Source organism: Schistocerca piceifrons, chromosome 2, assembly GCF_021461385.2.
Source record: "Schistocerca piceifrons isolate TAMUIC-IGC-003096 chromosome 2, iqSchPice1.1, whole genome shotgun sequence".
In the NCBI taxonomy this organism is placed as follows: domain Eukaryota; kingdom Metazoa; phylum Arthropoda; class Insecta; order Orthoptera; family Acrididae; genus Schistocerca; species Schistocerca piceifrons.
Genome location: NC_060139.1, coordinates 580,210,983 through 580,235,289, shown reverse-complemented (window position 1 = coordinate 580,235,289; position 24,307 = coordinate 580,210,983). Strand labels below are relative to the sequence as shown.

Sequence of the window (24,307 nt, the reverse complement as noted above, 5' to 3'; positions counted from 1 at the left end):
GGGGAGTGGCTGTGTCCATAAAAAACAATATTCCACTTGAGTCCATAGACCTATCACAAAACTGCACTGAACAGGTATTTGAATGTTGTGCAGGGGCAGTTGAATTTAGTGAAACTAAACTTCTAATTGTTGTTCCTTATAGGTCCCCTAAATCTGACTTCAGAGCATTTTTGCTCAAGCTAGAGAGGGCTCTTGATTTAGGAAGTACCAGAAATTAGTTGTATGTGATGGCTTCAATATAAATTTTGTGTATGATGGTGGAAGAAAAAGGATGTTGCTAGATCCCCTAAATTCATATGCTCTCATGCTGACTCTTGTTTTTTTCCAACTAGGGTGCAGGGGAGTAGTAGCATAGGCACAGACAATATTTTTATTCATTCTTCATTACCAGATGGGTATTCTGTTAGTAAAAGGGTGAATGGCCTTTCAGACTGTGATGCATAAATTTTAACACTAAATGGCTTTTGCACTGAATCAAATGTCACATATAATTACAAACAATGTAGGAAAGCTAAGCTAATCCAACAGCAATATTGAGTTTTTTAAACGTCGTTAAGGAACAAGATTGGCAGGATGTTTATAGTGCCGACAACATAGATGACAAATATAATGCTTTCCTTTACACATTTCTCATGCACTTTGAGAGTTGGTTTCTATTAGAATGTTCTAAACAGGGCACTATCAGTAACAGGCAGCCTGGGTGGCTGACTAGTGGGATAAGGATATCATGTAAAACAAAGTGGGAATTATATAGAAATGTTAGAAGTAGCCACAATAAAGCTACAGTAGCCCATTACTGAGAGTACTGTAGGGTGCTTAAAAATGTTATTAGGAAGGCAAAGAGTATGTGGTCTGCAAATAGAATAGCTAATTCACAGGATAAAATTAAAACCATATAGTCAGTTGTCAAGGAAGTGTTTGGTCAGCAGCACAAGGTCGACGATATGAAGTCAGTTCACAGTAAAAATATTTCTGTTAATGTTAAATCAGATATATGCACAATATTTAACAATCTTTTCCTGAGCATTGCTGGTGAATTAAATAACATTTAGTTTCTGCAGGGACTCATACAATTGTCTTGGTAAATGCCTTTCCGAGACTGATGTCTGAAATACTTCTCTGTGATACAGACAAGGGGGAGATTGAGTCAATAATTAAATCACTGAAGATCAGGACTTTCATGGTTATGATGGAGTGCCTAGCAGACTACTGATGTACTGTGCTGCACATGTCAGCTCTGTATTTAGCCATATTTGAAATTTTTCCTGTAGGAATGGTCAGTTTCCTGAAAGATTAAAAGTACTCAGTAGTAAAGCCACTTTACAAAAAGTGAGAAAGAGATAATGTAGACAATTTTTTACCTATTTCTATGCCATCAGTGTTTGCTAAAGTTTTTGAAAAGGCTGTGTATGTAAGGATAATTAATCATTTTATATCACACGATGATCTATCAAACGTACAGTTCGGCTTTAGAAGTTGCTTAACAACTGAAAATGCTATATTCCCTTTTCTCTGTGAGGTACTGGATAGGTAAAACAAAAGGTTTCAAATGCTAGGCATATTTTTTTGATGTAACTAAGGCGTTTGATTGTGCTGATCACAAAATATTGCTCCAGAAGTTGGACCATTATGGGATACGGGGAGTGGTTCACAATTGGTTCATCTCTTACTTTACCAACAAACAGCAAAAGGACATTATTCACAATGTTGAGAATGGCTGTGATGTGGTGTCTGAGTGGGGTACAGTCAAGTGGGGAGTGCCACAGGGATCAGTGTTGGGGCCACTCCTGTTCCTTATCCTGCACTAAGGCTGCAGTGATTGGGCTGAAGTGGCCGAAACAACCATCCTGCTTTTCATTGCATCTCTCTTATTAGAGCAACTTGTGAAAACTGCCTTGATGAAGCGAACCATAAGCGTGGGTCTCATGGGTTGAAGGAGGCAAGAGAGCAGCAGCGCGATTGGGGGGGGAGGATCTGCAGAGTCGGTTTGTGCTGGGAGCCGTACCCCATTGGTCATCTGAGTCAAGCGGTTCTGTAATGCAGACAGTTGCATGCAGAGTTGCAACATCTCCAAAGTGCTTGTAGGTGCTGGAGCAAGAGGGGTAATGTGGGGCTGCTGGCTAGAGAGACCACTGGGTGCGACCACTGTAGGTGTGGAAACATGTGAGAACAACATTTTGACCTAATGGTGCAGGCAGCGTATTGCGGTATGCAGGGTGGTGCTGGCGAGCAATACTGTGGAGAAGATGGAAGGCAGGAAACGAATGGTGTGGATCATGCAGAAAGGAGTGTTCAGTAAGCCACAATGCATGTGGTTGGTTGGTTCGTTGGTTTGGGGAGTGAAGGGACCAAACTACAGAGTTATCAATCCCTGTTTCCTGATGCAAACAGGTCTTGAGTTAAAATCATTTGCAAAAGGAGTCAGGGAAAGTAAAAAGGCATAAAACTAAGTGGAAATCACACTGAAAGAGAAAACAAAAGAAGCTAACCAAACATGGAAAATGTACACTAAAAGGAAAAAGTGGTAGAAGGTATTAAAATAATACAGGTGGCGGCCTGGGCTGGCTGATCACAAAAATAAAAAAGGATGAGCTGGCCACTCAGCAACACACTGAAATCTCCAGCCGAAAAACACAAGGCTTGAGTAACACAAATTGGAAAAGACGGACATTAAGGCAAATAAACAGCAAAGAAAGAGCAAGGAGGAGTTAAAGAGAGGGAGGTGAAGACCTGGGAGATAAGGCCAGATGCCCACCCTTAAATTTAGTGATAAAAACCTCCCTCTCAAAGAAAACGTAAAACTAGATCAGCTGTTGAGGCACTGCCGCCTAACAGCACAGGCAGTGTGGTGAGAAAGTTAAAAGTCCACCTCAGGGTGGCTAAAATTGTGCAGTCCAACAAAATGTGTACGTATTTTATTCAGCATACTGTGAGTGTGCCATTCAGTAACTCATATCCCAAAATCTTTACGGCACAAGACCGACTGGAGATCAGTCTCCAGTGTGCCGATCTCTAGGGTCGCATTACCAATAGCGTCTTTGGCCATTGATTCAGCAAGTTTATTACCCAGGATCCTGACATGTCCTGGAGTCCTAAGGAATGACATTCAACATCCACTGTCTTCGAGAGCATAAAGAGACCCCCGGATAGTCAGCACCAAAGGATGGCGAGGGAAGCAATGGTCAAGAACTTGTAGCCTGCTTAAAGATCCACTGCAGATGACAAAGGACTCAGTTGTGCAGGAGAGGATATGCTCAAGAGCACGACAGATGGCTATATGCTCTGCAGTGAAAATGCTGCACCCATCTGGCAAGGAGCACTGTTCAGCATGCCCAGCGAAGCCAGTGTGACCATCAAGCCATTGGTGTAGACTATTTCTGAGCCCTGGAACTTGCTGAGAACAGAAAAATTGCCAGTGGAGAGCCTCAGGAAAAAATGAGTCTTTTGGGGCACGCGATATGTCCAGATGAAGCTGTGGCCGAGGCATGAACCATGAAGGTGAACTTAAGTGGACCCAGAGGAAATAGGGGAAGACTCAAGTTCAGTGAGAAGGGACTGGGCACAGACTGCAATTGGTGTCCCTGACCAGGGCCGCTGTTGCAGGGGATGGACTGTCATGTTAGAGAAAAGGACACAGTAATTTGGATGTTGAGGCGAACTACGAATGTGAGTGGTATAATTCGCAAGCAACTGTTGTCGCATGATCTGCAATAGAGGAATGTCAGCTTCCTCGAGGACACTGTTCACTGGGTCTATTCAGAAAGCTCCTGTTGCAAGTCTAACTCCACAATGGTGTATAGGATGATCCAACAGCCACTCAGCTGAGGACAATGCTGAACCATACACCAGACTCCCATAACGAAGATGGGATTGCACAAGGGCTTTGTACAGATACAGCATTGTAAGGCGATCTGCACTCCAGTCGGTGAGGCCCTGGCATTGAAGAATATTAAGATGCTGCCAGCATTTTTCCTTTAGCTGACAAAGATGGGGCAGCCAAGTTAAATGGGCATCGAAGACCAGGCCTAAGAAGCGGCAAGTCTCCACTACATTAAGCAGTCGGTTGTCGACGTAAAGTTCCGCGTGTGCATGGACTGTACAATGATAATAAAAGTGCATAACTCAGATCTTGGTGACTGAAAACAAAGCCATGAGTGAGGGCCCATGACTGCGCCTTTTGTATGGCTTCCTGCAGTTGTCTTTGAGCCACACCAAAAGAAGAGGCCAGAAGAAAAAAAATACAAAAATCATCAGTGTATAAGAAGAGGGATACATAGGACTCCACTGCTGTTACGAGACCATTAATGGCAATTAAAAAGAGTGAGACACTCAGACAGTGCCCTTTGGGACCCCACTTTCTTGGATCTGGTGTGAACTGTGTGAAGCAAAAACGTGAACTCTTTAAAGTGCAGAGCAACAAAAAGTTCTGCGTAAAATTTGGGAGCAGGCCATGGAGACTGCACTCATCCGGAGTAGCTAGGACCTTTTGTTACCAAGTGGTATCATAGGCTTCCGTCAGGTCAAAATGGACTGCAATAAGGTGTTGACGGCGAGAGAAGGTCTTTCGGATGGCAGACTCCAGCTATACTAAGTTGTCAGTGGTCGAGCGACCTTGGCAAAAACCACCCTTAGATGGAGCCAGAAGGCCCCGAGACACAAGGAGACAACATAGCTGCCGGCTCACTATACATTCAAGCAGCTTGCACAGAATGTTGGTGAGGATGTTAGACGCTAACTATCCACATTTAGCATGTCCTTACCAGGTTTTAGCACTGGAACACCAATACTTTCTTGCCAATTGATGGGAATTTGCCTTCGGTCCACATGTAGTCGAAAATAAGGAGGTGGCACTGATAATCCACTGACAGATGAATTCGAAAGTAAAGTTCTATGTACTGACTTGGCAGAAAATCCTAAGAAATTTTGGTCTTATGTCAAAGGGGTAGGTGGATCAAAACAAAATGTCCAGACACTCTGTGACCAAAATGGTACTGAAAAAGAGGATGACAGACTAAAGTCCGAAATACTAAATGTCTTTTTCCAAAGCTGTTTCACAAAAGAAGACTGCACTGTAGTTCCTTCTCCAGATTGTCGGACGGATGACAAAATGGTAGATATCCAAATAGACGACAGAGGGATAGAGAAACAATTAAAATCACTCAAAAGAGGGAAGGCTGCTGGACCTGATGGGATACCAGTTCGATTTTACCCAGAGTACGTGAAGGAACTTGCTCCCCTTCTTGCAGCAGTGTACCGTAGGTCTCTAGAAGAGCGTAGCGTTCCAAAGGATTGGAAAAGGGCACAGGTCATCCCCATTTTCAAGAAGAGACGTCGAACAGATGTGCAGAACTATAGACCTATATTTCTAATGTCGATCAGTTGTAGAATTTTGGAACATTTATTATGTTCGAGTATGATGACTTTTCTGGAGACTAGAAATCTACTCTGTAGGAATCAGCATGGGTTTCGAAAAAGACAATCGTGTGAAACCGAGCTTGCGCTATTCGTCTATGAGACTCAGAGGGCCATAGACACGGGTTCCCAGGTAGATGCCATGTTTCTTGACTTCCGCAAGGCATTTGATACAGTTCCCCACAGTCATTTAATGAACAAAGTAAGAGCATATGGACTATCAGACCAATTGTGTGATTGGATTGAAGAGTTCCTGGATAACAGAACGCAGCACGTCATTCTCAATGGAGAGAAGTCTTCCGAAGTAAGAGTGATTTCAGGTGAGCCACAGGGGAATGTTGCAGGACCGTTGTTATTCACAATATACATACATGACCTTCTGGATAACATCGGAAGTTCACTGAGGCTTTTTGCGGATGATGCTGTGGTATATTGAGAGGTTATAACAATGGAAAATTGTACTGAAATGCAGGAGGATCTGCAGCGAATTGATGCATGGCGCAGGGAATGGCAATTGAATCTCAATGTAGACAAGTGTAATGTGCTGCGAATACATAGAAAGAAAGATCCCACATCATTTAGCTACAATATAGCAGGTCAGTAACTGGAAGCAGTTAATTCCATAAATTATCTGGTGGTACGCATTAGGAGTGATTTAAAATGGAATGATCATATAAAGCAGGTGCCAGACAGATTCATTGGAAGAATCCTAAGGAAATGCAATCCGAAAACAAAGGAAGTAAGTTATAGTACACTTGTTCGCCCACTGCTTGAATAGTGCTCAACAGTGTGGGCTCCGTACCAGATAGGGTTGGTAGAAGAGATAGAGAAGATCCAACGGAGAGCAGCGCACTTCGTTACAGGATCATTTAGTAATCGTGAAAGCGTTACGGAGATGATAGACTCCAGTGGAAGGTTCTGCAGGAGAGATGCTCAGTAGCTCGGTACTGGCTTTTGTTGAAGTTTCGAGAACATACCTTCACCGAGGAGTCAAGCAGTATATTGCTCCCTCCTACTTATATCTCACGAAGAGACCATGAGGATAAAATCAGAGAGGTTACAGCGCACACAGAAGCATACCGACAATCCTCCTTTCCACGAACAATACAAGACTGGAATAGAAGGGAGAACCGATAGAGGTACTCAAGGTACCCTCCGCCACACACCGTCAGGTGGCTTGCGGAGTATGGATGTAGATGTAGATGTAGATTAATCATTTGGTAATGGATGCGATCTGGGACCAGAGTTGTGTCTCAGGACAATCGGTGAGGGCACTGAGAAATTCTCATTCACTGAAGGGAACATTATACGGCTCAGGGTGGCATGGAGAAAAGATAGCTGCTGTCATTCCATCCAGTGTTTTAAGAGAGAAAATGCGGAGTAGTAATTCTCAGATGCAGACGTGCGAGCACAATTCTCGACAAGATGCTATGCGATTACATCTGGGTTGGCATATACAGCTCCATTTGTGCAAATTCGAAGTATACCTGCAGGGGTTTGATACCTGTAAATGCATCTGAGCTTGGCGCAAACTTGGGAAAGAGAGGCTCGTGTTCCTATGGTGGAGACGTATTGTTCCCAACAATCCTCCTTCCATCATTTGATGAGTTGACGGACCTGTGCATAAAGTGATTTGAACGCAATGAGGTGCTCCAGGGACAGGTGCTACTTACGACGTTGGAGGGCCTGAATACGGTCTCCAATGGCCGCAGCAATTTCCAGTGACCACCAAAGCACTGTCTTCCGCCGGGGGCAACCTAAGGAACAAGGGATTGCTGATCCCGCTGCGGCAACAATGGTAGTAGTGATAGTCTGGTTCACCTCATTGATGTTGCCATGCAACAGAAATTCAACAGTGGTAGCGAAGATGAAAGTGTCCCAGTCAGTCCCGGTAAGACCCCTTTTGGGCAAGTGTCCAGGTGAATGATGCTGGGGGAGAAGAGTGGAAAGTGGTCACTATTTCTAGATTCTCGATATCTCTACCACGGCTAGTAATCTTGGTTCCACCCCATGAAACATTAAGGGCACTAAAATCGGCCAGAAAGAGTTGGGAAATTAGTGTAGCCAATACATGGTGTGGTACTTCACCATCTGGAGGAAGGTAGATGTTGCAGATGGTAATTTCCTGCGTTGTCCTCACCCTCACAGCCACAGCTTCTAAATGTGTTTGAAGGGGACACAGGTGCACTATATGCAGAGGTAAGGATATAGATACAGACTCCACCTGACACTCTGTTACAGTCAGTACGATTTTTGTAATACCCATGATAGCCACGAAGGCCAGGAGTCCATACTGCTGGAAGTCAAGTTTCCAGAAGAGCAACACAAAAGGAAGGTATAACAATTAAAAGTTGTCATAACTCAGCCAGGTTGGGGGACAAACTGCAGGACGACTCTTTCCGAAGTCTGGGAAGACATGAAATGACCAAGGAGGCAGTTGACACCTCAGGATCACCTGCTGCCACTGGTTGAACATTTGTATCTATTTCCACTGTGGCTGAGGCGTCAGTTGGGGACGCTAAAATCACCACCTCGTTCTCAGACGCAGAACTGGTGAGGAGTAGTGGGTTGTGGCCACCGGAGTTTCCTGTTTCTTAGCAGACTTTTTCTTCATCTGCTTGCCCTCTTGCTTCTCTTCAGGGGCTTGCTGGGAGGACCTCTCCCAAGTAGCTTTAGTCACTGAGGAAGACTGCGAAGCTCTTCGACAAGCAACTTGTAGCTCTTTCAGCCACTGGCTAGTGTCCACTTTTGCACAGGGAGAGGCCTTGGAAGGTAGGTTTCCAACAAAGCTCTTCCACATGAGGGAAGCTGAGGAGGCTGTTGCGTCTCCGGCTGGGATGATGGGACCGATGTCCCCATTGTTTTGAGAGTTTTTACTCCAAAAGTAGGTGCTCTTGGGAGCAACAGAAGGTGCTCCAACCATCAAGAGGGCAGATATATTCAGGCGGCCCTGAGGGCCCACTCTGTGAGGCACAGACATAGAGACTACCATCACATCTGTAGCATATGAGGATGTCAAGCAAATGGGGTGCAGCTGTTCATACTTCTGTTTATCCTCTAGATACGTCAGCCACTCCAGGGTCTTCTACTCTGTAACTTTCTGCTCCTTTTGAAGTACTATGCAGTCCGGCAAGCAGGGGAGTAGCACTCCCCACAGCTGACACAGGTGGAAGGAGGTGCACATGGAGTATTCGGATCCAGCTGGAATTGCATTGACAAAACATGCCAGAATTTCCAGCATTTAAAGCAGAGCGCATAGGGGGAGGGACATATGATTTTGTTGTATCTGTACACCACCACCTTGACCTTTTCAGGTAAAGTATCACCCTTATAGGCCGAGATGAAGGCACCAGTGGCAATGTTATTGTCTTTTGGTCCCCTACAGCTGTGTCGGATGAAGCGAAAAGCCTGCCGTTCTAAATTGGCACATAGCTCATCATTGGACTGCAAGAGAAGGTTGCAATGGAAAGAAATCCCCTGGACCATGTTGAGGTTCTAATGGGGGGTGACGGAAATTGGAATATCACCCAGATTGTCACAGATGGGCAATGTCTGGGACTGGGCTGGGGATGCTGTCTGAATCAAAACTGACCGATTTCTCATCTTGGACAGTACAGCCACTTCCCCAAACTTGTCCTCCAAGCTTTCAACAAAAAATAGAGGCGCTGTAACCAGAAAGGAGTAGCATCTGTTCTGCTGCATACTAAATACCTTGGTGTATAAGGCTCTTCTCTTTTTGCAAAGTCCTATGTTCCTCCCATGGTGTAGCTAGCGAGTTATTCTCCCTGATGCCACCCACTCCAATCAGGGGCTCTCCTCACAGGTGCCATCCAGCCATGAGGAAGTGTGGGGGGGGGGGGGGAACACATGCATGTAGTGGTGTAGAAGGCAGGAGGGAGAGCGAGTGGGATGCATCCTGCAACCTAGTGGGAACTGATTTCATGACCACATGGCTTGTGCTACTTAGAGAGGGCAGGTTTCGGCAATAGGACTCGACCCTTTGGCTTAGAGGGGGTCACTAGTTAAGGGACGACTTAAGCTCCCTTCTATACTCCTAAGGGGTATACATATCTAAGCGGTGTGCTAATTAAGGACAATGACAATAAACAACAGGGTGCACAGGAAGAGCCATGCGTGCTTGTTCTCAAACACTATTCCTAAAAGCTAACAACTACACTAAAATTCAACAGGTTAATACCTCTTAATCAAGGAGGGGCCTCACTCGGGTTGGAGTCTCTTGACTAGGCGCACCATGAGTGTCTAGCCTTCGTTCGGTGTCATCTGGCTGCATGGGGAAACCTGCTCCAGAGGCGTGCTTGGTGCAAAGGGGGTGTCAAAACGGTCAGCATGTGCACTGCACTTCAGTGCATAATTACACTACACCTCACACAATATTCCAAGAGCACATACTAGGAGGACAAACAAGGAGTCCGGCATCCGGCTTTGTATGCCTATATTCAATAGAAGCAACTCGATGGGGCGCAGCTCGAGAAGGCAGCACAGAAAAACGCAGTAGAGCAGTAAGATCCTGCGACAGAACACTGACACTGAATGTGGGGAAAGAATTCTGCTGTTTGTGCATACCCGGCACAATATGGCGGGCAATGACACAAGCCACGTGGTGTCATGTAGAGAGAGCAGCTGGGAGGTGGTGCCTCATCAGAGTGGAACAAGAGACAGCTCAAGTGACGATTTGGAGCGCATGATGTCCGGAAAGCGTGGTCGTCTAAACTCTCCCTCTGGCAGAAGTGAACAACGAGCGTGTTGGGGGGCTGGTTTCTGGTCTTCACAGCCCTCCATCTGCCGCTACAGGTGGGGGCGATGGAAGGAGTCGCCACAACCACCTAGGTTGCTTGTCCCAATGCCTTGTTACTTTTTGCGTCAGAGGAACATCACAGACTGCATTTACACGCCAACCACATCCCCCCACCGAGGACACTTTAACAGCTCAGAGAATACACAAATGCATCTGTGATGACCATGACAGGAAGTTGTTACATACAATATTTAAAGAACTTTATTACCAGTTCACTTTGTACTGCGAGACAGAAGGACAGTCGCAGAACATTTGTAGAGTGCAAAATGCAAACTTGGTGAGTACGGTTCTATTTACACATCAGTCTCATCTGTACATGTAATACGTTGGAAAATATACAGCTTTGAAAATGACTGTGTCATTTATAGTAGCCTTGCATAATATTACTGACTTGCAGTTAATATGTTTTACATTCTCTTACACACAGGGCTATGTAAAACAAACAAATAAATTTGAACAGTCGCTAATGAACTTATATGCTGAAGGATCTGGGATTTAGAAATGTCTCTCCCCTTCATAACCTGAGCATAGTCTATATAATGTATAGGATAGAACATTCTTTTTAATGGCTTTACAGTTTTACCTATATGTAATAAGATGGGAAAAGTTAGTGACAGATGTCAAATTACTTTACAAAAATGGATTTTCTAGCTAGCTCTTCAGACAGAGTACTGAGATGATCATAGTACAGGTTTGTGTTCATGGCTTTTTTTGAAAGAGGGTCTTTCTCAGCGCAGATGTGGTTTCCATCAGTAGGGACAAATATTAATCATTTGGAGTTGACAGGGTCTTGCAAATGAGTCAAATCACGATCTATATGTAGAACATAGGAACCAGAGGACCATATGTATACTGAGAGGTGGAATCAAAAAATTTTTAAGAGATTCAGATATGAAGCTTAGTGAGTCCAAGATTATCGCAAGTTACCATGGAATAATTGGTTCAACTAACAAAAATGCAGTAATAAGAGAATCAACTGAATTGTTTCCTTTCTCAAATTTATTTTAGTGGTCTTCTGTGAATGGCTTAAATGTAAGTTATATGCAACTTTGCCCAGTCAAAAAATGTTATTTCATGAATAGTACTTCTAATTGTACAGTTGTCATCTTTGCTATTTCAAATAAATATTTATTGGTATTGCTCCACAAAAAGTAAATACAGTTATAAGACTGGCACTAGTAGAACTGGAAGATTTTTAATGTAAGAAGAGTTTTCAGCTCAGTGGCTATCTCATTATAGCAGAGGTTTATGTATTACTCATTAAAACATGAAACAACGAGATAATCCAAGGGCTTATGAAGATGCAACAAACAAGGTGAACTACCTAGTTACTGATTCTACATGAAACAATAACAGTGCCACACTATGCACACTAGAATCTTTGTGAGTACTGTTGGGAAAGTGCACTGAAATGAAGACAAAAATTTATTAGTTTTAATTTCCAACAACTGTACTAAACAAATGTACTTAACAAAAATCACTGTATTTAGCTTTAATTCATTTTGTTGGAAGAAATCGTATGTATTTGCAACATGAAAGTATAAAAGTAGTGAGCGATCCTAGGGCAAAGTAAGTAAGTTAAGATAATTACTCTCCCATTTTGTTGTTCCATTTATAGGATGACTGTTGTTGTAGCACTTACAAATTGCTACTGGGGCAACTCTCTTGCATTTTCCTTTGTAAAGGAACACCTGAAAACTGACTTAAGCAATCCAGCTTTTGCTTTGCTACCCTCAATTTCAGTTCCTTTCTTATCCACAAGGGGCTGGACACTAACTTTCGTGCCACTAACAGCCTTTACATATGACCAGAATTTCTTTGGGCTCTGCAAAAGATCACTTGACAATATTCTACTACAGTAGTCACTGAGGGCATCACCCATTGCTCTTTTGACAGCAAAATGTGTTTCATTCAGCATCTCTCTATCTACATCACTGCGCTTCGTTTACACCTATTATGCAGTAATCTCTGTTTCTGTAGAAGTTGATTTACAGTGACTGTATACTATGGAGATTCCCTCTCATTATCAACTGTTCTACTGTGTACGTATCTATCCAGTGTGTGATCAACTATTCTTTTAAAATTGAGGTAGAGTTCGTCTCAATGCTCATGTCCTGTTTAAAGTTCAAGTTTCTCAATGAGTTATGACACTACTGATTCTTTATCTAGTTTACTGAACATATGGATCTTTCTACTTGTTTTCATTGTCTTTTTGTATTTTGGTAATCATTCGCCTCAATCGTGTCATGGTCACTGATAGCAGTTTCGATGTGGACATCCTCAAAGAGATCCTGTCTATCTGTTGCCATTATATCCAATATATTTTCATCATGAGTGGCGTTCCTAACTATCTGTTAGAGGAAGTTTTCATAGAAGGCATTTAGCAAAGTTTTACAGGACATCTTATCATGCCCACCACTAACAAAACTGTAATTTTCCCAATTAATTGTTGGATGAGTGAAGCCTCCACTGATGATTACTTTATGACTGGGGAACTTACGTACAAGTGAACTGAGTTTTCTGTAATGTTTCCGGTTGAATCAGAATATGAGTCTAGTGAGCGATGGAAGGATCGAAGTATCATTTTATGCCCACCCCTGATACTGAGTCTCAGACAAACAATCTCACATGCAGATTCAATTTTTACTTTGGTGGATCTGAGTTTCTTGTCTAGTGCAACAAATACACCACCTCCTTTTCTCATTTGCCTTTTCAACCAGCTTTCTGTACCTGGTATTATGTGAGCTTCACTGCTTTTCATGAGTGCTTCAAACTCTGGCACTTAGTTGCAAACACTTCAGCTGTTTACTATTAGGATTTTAATACTCTCACCTGTGGGAGGCGTTTCTTTCAATCTTTCACTGATAATTCTGGGTTTCCTACATTACACTATTGTTATCTGGACTGGATGGAGGGTCACCTAATCAAACAAAGCCTTGTGTGCACCCCACACAGTCAGCTACCCGAGTAGTAGCCTCTGATGTGTAGTGCACACTTGACCTATTTAGGTGAACTCTATAGTTCTCAACCCTATGGCACACGTCCAGGAAGTCACAGCGTAGCTTGCCACAAAACCTTCGAAGTCTCTGGTTCAGTTCTTTCACTCAACTCAGAACCAAAGGCCACGATCCGTTGTGGGGACAATGTTGCAAATTGTGAGCTCCGTTGAAATCCCACATGCAAGGCTGGTCCTCTCAACCTCCTGTGCCAGGCGCTGGAATGACCTCTGAGCCCAGACGACAAGCACCGTTCGTTTCAACGTGCACCACAATCTGCAGTTGGCTGCACCCTGTTCCCTCAATGGCTGCCGAAATAGCTTCTTCAACACGTTGAATGAGGCCCCCAGGCATATACAATGAGTGTACCTGGTGTCCTTTCCTTTTCCTTGCTGCTATTTCCCTAAGGGGTACCATCGTACGCTATAGGTTTGAACTGCGGACAATGTTGTTTGGTTTGTGCACTCAACTGCGCAGTTATCAGTGGCAGTACAAAGTCCTAATTTCTTTTACACAGTTCATTTTTTTGCACTGTCCAATCTAGCCACTGTCACGAATGATGATGATGATGATGATGATGATAACACAAACGTCCATACCCAGCCGGGATCGAACCCGGGACCGAGTAACAACTTAGGAATCCTCTATCGGCCAATAACAAATATGAGCAAATTACGCTATATGTGTAGTGAATAATTAAACTTTTACTTATACTGTGTAAAAAGCAAAATACATGATGAAGCCACACAAAGGTATACAGCGTTGGGGTAAAATACAGAATTGTACAGCATTTATCACAAAAAGAATAGTATTAGTGGTGATTGAGGACAGGTGTGACAAGTATGTGGGCACAGGAGTTTACAGAATTAAGTCCAGTGATTGTGAAAAATTTAACGCATGACAGACTGGTAGGTCCTTCAAAAGACATTTTAGAGAGCATAGACACGATAGCAATAAAGGCTGTATAAAAAGGCATCTTTCACAAAACAACCACACATTAGGCAAAATTCAGGCTAATCTTAAAATTCAGCACAAAGCCACTAAGGTGCTGCTATAAAATGTGCTTGAGGAACTGGAGATTTTTCAGAGTAAAGCAAAATTTTGATCAAAAATGCTAAATGAACAAATAGATTTCACCAAGAACTGGTTTTTCAGTCTATTTAAGAGCACTTATAGTTCTGCTGCCATCCTAGGACCTCGGTAGATGGCGACACACTACAGTTCTCTGCTACACAGTATTTGTTTTGTGATAAATGCTCTACCATTCTGTATTTAAACTCAAGGCTGTGCACCTTTGTATGGCTCCCTCTTGTGTTTTGATTTTTACACAAGGTAACTAAAAGTTTAGTTATTCACTACACATTTAGCATCATTTTCTCATATTGGTCATAGGCCAATAGAGTATTTGTAAGTTGTTACTTTATGCTGCATAGCATACATTGAAAACTTTCCACAAAAGTGCTGCTATAGCTGTTCCACAACACTTTCGCATTGTTTTATTTACAGGTAAAACACATTCGTGTTATTTTTCAGTATGTCAAGACTAGTCTTGTTTACCCCTTCATGCCCCCCCCCCCCTCCCCTCTTCAAATGCTTCATGACATTTTATAATGCTTGTCATTCACAGATAACAATTTTATGGTCATAGAACCATAGAAGATCTTATGTACATTATTTTAAGTGAGTCAATGCTATACCTATTCCCTTCCCACCTCATACTAAACACCATAGTCTTATTTTATTAATTTTTATTAACTGTCATATGTACCGACTCAGCTTATGGTTAGTTACACCTATTTCTATCTCTAGACAAAAACTGTGACATGTAATGTAACTGAAAGGGAACAAATTATATAATGTAGCATAATTGCTAATGTACCATTAGCAATAATAATGCAGTGGCTTTTACATCATTGTATTTTTGACTGTGCTCTAGTTCAACTCATGTTTGGCAGTTAAGCAGTTTTAATTAGATAAGGCAAACTGGAATAGTTGCCATATACTTTTGATGGAACTGATGTATGGGGTTCCAAGATTGCACCTTCTCACATTGTTTTAATTTCCTGTATAGTCCTTATGCATTTGCTCCCACTGGTGGAAACAACAATACATGGGCACCACAGGTTCTTCATGAGTGAGGGCTACATGCCGCAACTGGTATTTCTAGACTTTGTGAATTCTTATAAAATGTTGTTTATGATCTTTTACTGATACGAATAATTTATACGCTGCAAGTTTTCAAAAATTCTTTGACAGACAGTTGGCCTCATGTACGCTAGCATCACTCAGCGAGCTCTTCCACTGTATTATTTTCGACCATGTAAAAAGACGTGGTACACATTGTTTTTTAAGGAAATATCTTTTTGTAAAATTTTCTTAAGCGATTTCCATGAATTGTTTACTGATGAAATTGTTTTATAACCTGTAACAATGAAACTGTGGTTCTAAACAAACAAATGAACCATGTACTATGCATCCAGTGCTGCCAAGCAGTTTAGTCCACTTGGTTTTCAATTTGTCCCTTAGTAGCAGTTTACACTTGTCTCGTGACTGAGAATGTTGACGAGATACAAGACTGATACGCTAGAACACCACACGAAGTGCTATGGTGAAATATAATATATTTTTATATGTTTGGATACCAGTTTTGTGTTGTATTTTACAACCTTCAAAAATGACGGAATACTGAAATGTATAATGAGATTCTGGAAATAGTAGAAAGAGTGGCCTAGATATATGAAAGTTTTTAAAATATTGGAGTGTATCTACAACTTTAAGATATTTGACATTCATTAATGTCAATAAAAAGAGAGAATAAAATAGAGTAATAGCCTCCTTTCCATAGTACCTTGGAAGAATAGTCCACTTGGATGTTTAATGGCTGCTTCAGAAATTGCCAACCAAACTACAGTGTCAGCACCTTGCTCTGCAGTACGCAAACGGTCTTTCATCTTGTTGTAAAAATCTGGCATTGAAGAACGAACAGCAGGTGTATCAGCCCATCCTGGATGCATTGTTGCAAAAAATACTTCTGGATTTTCATGGGCAAAGTACTCACTCATCACAACCTTTACATAAATAAAGATTATTGTCAGAATCAAGAGCCTTTAACACATCTTCAGTGCACTGAAAACAATGACATGTAAACTAGGTACAACAATATTATAAGCATCTAAAAGATGTAGTTTACGCCTGAAATCACTAAAATTAATACAAATTTATTTTGCATTCTAGGGCCTTGTAATAAAGAGCATAATAGAAAATTGCAAGATGTGGAACTTAATTCATAAAAAATAAAACAAAGTGCATCATGAAACCCAAGTAAAGTCAGTGTGGCCAGTTACGACACAATATTATATGTACACAATCCTGTTTACTTAAACCTGGCCATACAGCTGTGAATGTTCAAGTGCTGCCTCCAAGGCGGAGAAGTACGCTGGCCCGCAACTGAAACCACCCAGTGAATTAACAATGAGAGTCGGTGTGTCCACCAGCCTGGACGTGGTTTTTAGGCAGTTCGCTGCATCCCACTAGGTGCATACTGGGCTGGCACCCAAGTCCCATCTCAGTAACTCATTCACAAACATTAAGACAACTTTCATCCACTTTCACTACAATAACACTACATGCACACAGTTGAGGAGCACATGTTCTGCCCCAAGGGAAGTGATGGGGTGGCAACAGGAGGGCACCCATCCACCCCTTAAATTAATCATACCAAATCTGTTTATAACCATTTCAATCTTCTGCTGATGCAGGACAAAGGCACAAGAAAAAGACGAAGGAGACAAAGAAGAATGCTCATTAATATCATGAACAACTTCACCTGCCTGACGTAATTAACTGGAAATTATTTTTATAGTTTTCTGATAATTTTATCATTGAAAAAAGTTGGAGCTGTGGAGTACTGATTATTGTGTGCTATAAAAGGAGAATTGTGATTCCTGCAACCTTCTTATACATGTTTCTGCTGTCTCCTGTCGTCATCTGCCTTTGGCACCAGTCATGTTTTCACCCTTCTATATTCATACTATCATATTTACTGCTCACTACCCTATTTCACTCACTCTATATCTTCCATCTCCAACCCCCCACCCAATGTACTATTTCCTTAACATCTCTCTCAGTGGACCCCTATCTTGGTCCCCGCCTCCTGGATAGGAGCCAGTCGCTCCCCTTGTATATACCTTCATGTTCCACAATTGTGAGTGTTTTTCCTTCGTGTTCTGCAATTGTGACAGTTTTTCCTAGCTCACAGCACTGCTGTTCCTCCCTCACATCCGTCCCATGCCTCTTTCATTTACCAACAACACACTCCAGCAGAGGTCACTGCTTATCCTAGTTTGGTTGTGGTAAAGGAGGAGAGGCGCTCTCTCTCTCTCTCTCTCTCTCTCTCTCTCTCTCTCTCTCTCTCTCTCTCTCTCTCTCTCTCAATGCGCGCTTTGTACAACACACCATTTCTGTGGTCAGTGGTTAACTATATTCATACCATTGTCTATATTCCATAAAATATAATGATTTTCAACACTTCCGCTATGAAAGAAAGTTTAAAGCCCTAGTTTCGCTTTTTCATTTTATATACAGATACTTTCATCCTAGTCCTCAGGGACATATTTTTTCCCCAGGGGTTTAAACTAATTTGAACAACCAACACAGTCCTTAGAGCCTACTGCATCCCATCATGCGAGATGCATGCTACAACGAATAGATGTGGCCAGGTAGCCAGAACAACAACACAACTTCATTAAACAACAGAAAGTAGCTTCTGAGGTAATACACTAAAGATTGTCTTGATCTGATAAGGGTTGATATAAAAACCCAATGACAGTTTCTTGAAAATACAAGCCACACTGTTATGCTGACATAGCCACTGAGGTACGGACACTGTCTGTCCTAAATCAGATAGCATTGACATACCCCAGAAATGTCCACACACAGGTAAAGTACATGGTTGAAACACTCTAAGACTCAGTGATTTGAATGCTGTATGTATAGGTTTTGACTAATGTGTACTATGCTCCAATGAATGGAATTGTGATTGTGGGACCACTTGCGTGGGCAGCTCTTGGCCAGTGAACTGCAGCTGTGAACTCCTGATGATTGACTAACGAGTGGCTGGACAGCTTCCTCTAAAGCTGTCTGGCAAATGAATAGCACGGAAATGTGATAATGTCATGTGGCTTGTGAAGGCAAGCTAGTGCTGGTGATAGTAGTATTGTATCTGCGTAATGAAGTGCCAACTGATACCGAAACAGCTGCTGCATGCATGATGTGGTGCAATTAAGTAACAGGCACCTTGAGAAGGTGGCAACCTATGGCACTCTGCTGTGCAGTAGGTGGCTGGATTGAAATGTGTCAACCGAAGTTACTACAGGTCCTACTGGTTTTGATCTTATTAATATTAATTATATAGCAATCAACTTAAGTGTTTCTGTAGTTCTTCATGACAATTCTGACATCTTTTCAGGCCACAGAGTTCCCAATTTTGAAGAGACTTTTTTACACTCTATTGTGGCTCTTACAATGAATACTAACAAATGTAAAACTGTTTAAGATAGTCCCTCAAACCTCTTATCTATTCACTTTTTCCATGTCTAATATGGCCCAAAAATTTTTTGGTTACAGTTTTGTTTCAAACTATGTAACTTGAACTGTGGTACAACAATATTCTGTCACTGCAGTCTCATTTTCCCTAATATCACCTAAACTTTCACTTTCTGCACAAAATCATATAACAACCATCACAGTTATTCAAAAATTAATGCAATTTTTCAGAAGTGCTTGTGCAATAAAATCTCATTATATCATGGGAAATGAAAAAGAATTAACTGGCTAATTGCATTAATTGGATATTTATTACTCATTACTCAAAACATCTTTACAATTCTGTACAAATAAATAATATAGCAACACATCTGTGTGAAAACTATTTACTCATTGCAGATGAACAATATAAAATGGAAAAAGGTGACACAATCTTAATGGGCACAGGCAGCGGCAGTATTATCAATGCTCAAATGAATTAAAGTAAATAGTGGATACAATCTTATCGTATTATAAGTAAATTACAGTATGACAGTAATAGTTTATCTTCCTTTTTGTGTATTTATTTAGTGTGAAATTTTGATTTGAATGAATCTGATGAAGTCTTTTATAAGTCATTTATTAGGGCAAACAAACCATTTCAGAATTCTTGTAATGTAGTAAGACACATTACACATTCCAGTGATGTTTGATCACAGCATCTATAGATCTACAGATTAGTTTCTACTCAGCAGTACAATTTCCCATTTTTGTAAGATTCTTAAAAACTGGTTACCAATGCCCAGCAAACATAGTAAAAGTGTAGCAGTACTGCTATACTCATAATCTTTTCGATGAACTTTTTATCTACACACCCATCTGACTTCCTTAGAGTCTAAATCAGAGGTTCTTACACCATTCCTTTACTTTTTTGCTCTAGCTCTGAACGAAAGAGAGAAAAAAATACCAAACAAACAAACAAGAGATAAAATGAATATAGTAGAGGGAAACATTCCACATGGGAAAAATATATCTAAAAACAAGAGATAAAGCTATATGTAAAAAAACTTATACTAGACTGACCATTTTTGTTCTGTTTACATATTTTTTTATACAGTTTATGGATCTTCATGCCATTCCTCATTAAATAGAAACAATTAAATCTCAGTTTTTATTTTTTCACCCCTTTAGTTATATTACTGTGCTTTCAAATAAGGGAAAATCTACAATGGAATAACACAGTCCCTATTCCTTTACCATCCTGTAGCTGGTCAAGTTACTGGATGCCAACTCCCTCTACATTAACATCCCCAATGTTCATGCCAGACTGACCCATGTCTGAAGTGTGACATGACATTTTTTTTGAGGGCCTGCCCCACTTTCAAGCTTCTGTGATGATGAAATACATTTGTAATGTTTAGTAGTACGTATTGGGGCATTATTATGATATGTGCTGATGGGACAACAGCTTAAACTCATCACTTCTACAATGCAAGACAGTGAGGTACAAATAATTATGATTAAGGTTCCCAGTATTATAACTGAGAAGCTACATCAACATGGAAATATGAAAACCTGGGTTAAACAGTACAAGGTACACAGTGTTGTCTTTCTCCATTTCATTAATGTATTCACATGCATACATAGTCATTTAGGAACAATGTACTCTATTTTATATATGTAGGAGAAGAATGCAGACTATCTTGAAACAGAACTTATTACATTACCTGTTGTCTTTTGTTCTGTGCATATGCCATAGTTCCATCAAAAGGTGACATCTTTTCAAACTGAAGATCATCAGGGTTCAGTTTCTGTACCAACAGGCCTCCAGAAGACACAGTAACAACTCTTGATTTTTCAGTCCTTGTACAAGTGAAGTAATTAATTAAAATATAAGAAAAGTATATCAAACACATGAACATAACTCAGTTAAATAAGAATCAATCTACTGTGCACCAAAACTACCATACAGTTTCCAATTAATTAATCAAATAGTTCGTGACTTGTATTTAGGGAAACTTCAGCATTAAGAAGAAATCACCAAATGAAAAGAAAATTATCAATAAACCCAAATGAGAATGGACTATGCAAACAAAACAGTGAACACAGTTGCAATTGATTGTAAGTGTCTTGTGTGATGAGATAAGGTATATAAAGAGAGAGAGCTTTCAAAGAACTAGACAGTCAGTCACCTGTATTGCAACTTCAAAACTGTGTGCAGCATTGGTTAATTCTACAAAATAATATTAACACTCATATTGCTGGATGATACAAAGTTTTATCAGTATCGACTTTCACATTGTCAGTATTTTTAAGTTTGGACATTTCCAGATTCACTATTATGAGACAGTGTCAACAAGAAGGAAGGAATATTAGAAAGAGCTTTGCATCCTATAGACAATGTATTTATTAGAGGAGGAGCTGTAATTATGTTGGAAGAAAGATCGCATAGTGAAATGGCCACATCTATTCAGAGGAACCAGTCCAGCATTTGCCTGCAGTGATTTAGGGGAAGTGATGTTCCGATTAGCACAACTAATCAGATAATTCACTATTTCTCCTTTCATGTTCTTGTACTGATACTAGAAGTTTATTTAACGGATCCATATATTTTACTGGAATATGCTACATAAGTGTTGTTTTTATGTACACGGCTGTGTCAATATTGCAGCATTTTTGATTTGATTTTCTGTTTCAATTATATGTGCATACTCCGCAATTCTATCTTTCCGATTTCTTTACTGCAATAAAGGACATTTGAAATACCTGGGAGTAGGTAGATACTGCTCTGACCATAGATAATTTTTTTTTCTGGAAATTAGGAGTGCTAGCAGATTCTTACCAAACCTATTGCAATGAAGCCCAGGAATGTACAATGCAATTAAATGAGGGTAAATGCATTTGTGAGCAGCTTTCTTCTCCTAAGTCATTCTCTCAGCTGCGCATTAACTTGTTTGACATTAGTTATGTGGATATCATAGGGTGAAATACTCTTCAGACTAATGTGACAAACACTCCCTCACCCTTCCAAAGAGTCATGTAGAAACTTATTCGGTTACAATTCACTCTGATATCTTCATGATCTTGTCCTATAAGGACAATGTATGCCCATTTCCCACCCTCTACAGCCTTGATGCTACTGGACATGGTATCAATAGTGGTAAATGAAACTGTCCTACCCAAAAGGAAACCTTCAGCTCCGAAAATAGTATTCTGTCACCCACCTGAACTTCACAGTATTCTAAGTTCACCCCTTTTATACTCTTGCTTCCTATCCTGCATTCCACAGATAATTCCTCCAGATGCAAAACCGGCCCCATAAATGTACTAACCACCTCCTAAAACAGTCCAGTCACAGGTAATTTATTTCCACTCAAGGGTATGGTCACTCGTGAAAGCAGCCACATCATATTTACAAACTACACAACAATTATTGTGGGTATGATATTTAGCTGCCTATTCACACTGTAATAACTACTGCCAAACTGTGGTTACTGCACGCTCTACTCCCTAGCCACTGGCTGCGAACAACAGATAATTTTATATACATGTGATGCTCCTGCTGCCCCCTTTTCCCCACAGTACCAACTCCTCTGAAACAAGCAGGTGGGAACCATTCCTCCAGCACATCCTCTGTTCCTGCCTAAATCTTTACTAGATCTGATCCCTAACTGCCCCATTCCCACTCTTTGTCCTCATCATCCCCTCCCTCTCATTTCTGCCCCTCAGCCTGCTTATTACCACAACTAAACCCCATTCTTCTACTGCTGGTGAGAGATATACTCTTAACAATACCCTCCACCTGAATTTCCCCACACTTTTTTTTCCTCACAGTTCCTTCAATCCTCTTCCAACTGCCAACTGCTCGAACAATTGCAGCAACTATCATGTTGGTGTATATGTACCTAGACTGAAAAAATATCGAAACCTCAAGATAGTGTTTTTCTGATTTGTATGTATGTGCTGCCAAGCAACCAGCTGCAGAATAGCTGCTATTTTCCATTTTTGTCCATTACATTTTCATTTATGTCCTCACTGCCAATTAATAGAAGGCTCACCAGATGATACGCATTCACATTCATTTTTTTTTTTTTAATTTTGTAGGAATGTGTAAAGCTTTGTTTTCCTCCACATTATGCAAGACAAACCTAATGAAATAATTTAAGCACAGTATGATATGCAATTTCTTATGGGTATTTTCGATGCTGCCTCCTACTTCAGTAACACCAACCAATAACTGCAAAATATTAATATTAAATCATGGAATTCTGTTGCACTTACTGGTAGATATAAAAGTGAATTGCAAAGTCAGAGCAATGATTTATAATTTAAAGGAATCAATTGAATGTGGTTTGAATGTGTGGGAGTGAACCTGCCCTAAACACACAGGCAGCACTAAATAACAAATTATGTTTAGTTCTGAAAGTTGGATGACAAGAAAAGTCAACTGGGAAACCATATGGAACAAATTAGGTACAGAAATACTTCTACTACATACTGCAAATAAATTCATCGTACCGATGTCACATATCATGGCGGCAGTTTGTTACTGACTGTGTGGCTCTGATTACTAAAAGTATCCTAAATCAATTTCAATAAAATTTACTTTAATCATCTAACTGCCTTATTTTTTTCCTTTGTCAAGCTATGGGAAATTATATAGCTCAAATAATTCTTAGCATGTTACTGTCACAACCAAGGTACTTATTAAGAGGGAATGTGGGTTAGCAATAACTTACATGACTCTCAATGACGACCAACTGTTTGGGCTTCTGTCAGATTTTTAACGACATTCGTGTGATAATAGTAAAAATGAGTCATAAAAGCATTGCACCTCTTTGTAACTGCCAAATTTATTACTTGGAAGGCATATAGTACAGGCCACACAGATCTGAAAAACATTCAAAGATTTATCTGATGAATATTTAATGTGTGGCTTTTTCATACGTAAATCACAACTAACCACGTAGTGAGATGTTTATTCACCATCTTTCATCTTCATTACTGGATATCTACAGTCAATACATTTAAATTCTTTTCGATCAATTAATTTTGTATCAAACAATCTCATACTCCTGCTGGAATCAGAGGCAGTCAATTACTCAGATAAATGCAGTATCACATACTTCATATCATCTATTCCAATTTTCAAGTAAAACATAACTATCAAGTAAGTACACTCAGGTGACAAAAGTCATGGGATACTTGCCGGATGCCATGCCCATTAACACCCAACTCCACTAGGCTTCCTTATGCATATATTCATCATACAGTCCATATTGATTTCTGGAATAATTTCATGTAGTGTTACTTGACTCTCAACTCTGTGCAAACAATGCTTAGCTCGGTTGTTAAGGGAAGGCTGTTGGCCACTACGTTGCCCGTGGTGAGAGGTAATGCCTCATATTTGATATTCTTGGCACACTCTTGACACTGTGGATCTCAGAATATTGAATTTCCTAACGATTTCTGAAAAGGACTGTCCCATGCATCTAGCTCCAACTACCATTCCATGTCAAAGTCTCAATTCTCATTGTGTGGCCATAATCACGCCAGAAAC

The 24,307-nt window shown here is 40.8% G+C and overlaps 1 protein-coding gene across 5 annotated transcripts in view; it reads right to left on the bottom strand.

Annotated features, from left to right (window-relative positions):
- Window positions 1–24,307, bottom strand: part of LOC124775111 (dehydrogenase/reductase SDR family member 12-like) — a 92,869-nt gene that overhangs the window by 23,927 nt on the left and 44,635 nt on the right. For all 5 annotated transcript variants that reach the window (XM_047249942.1, XM_047249943.1, XM_047249945.1 and 2 more), the window contains 2 exons: window positions 20,475–20,610; window positions 16,073–16,292 (listed from right to left, as the gene is read on the bottom strand). In XM_047249942.1, the coding sequence (XP_047105898.1) occupies window positions 16,073–16,292; window positions 20,475–20,610 (356 nt within the window). The remainder of the gene's footprint in view (window positions 1–16,072; window positions 16,293–20,474; window positions 20,611–24,307) is intronic.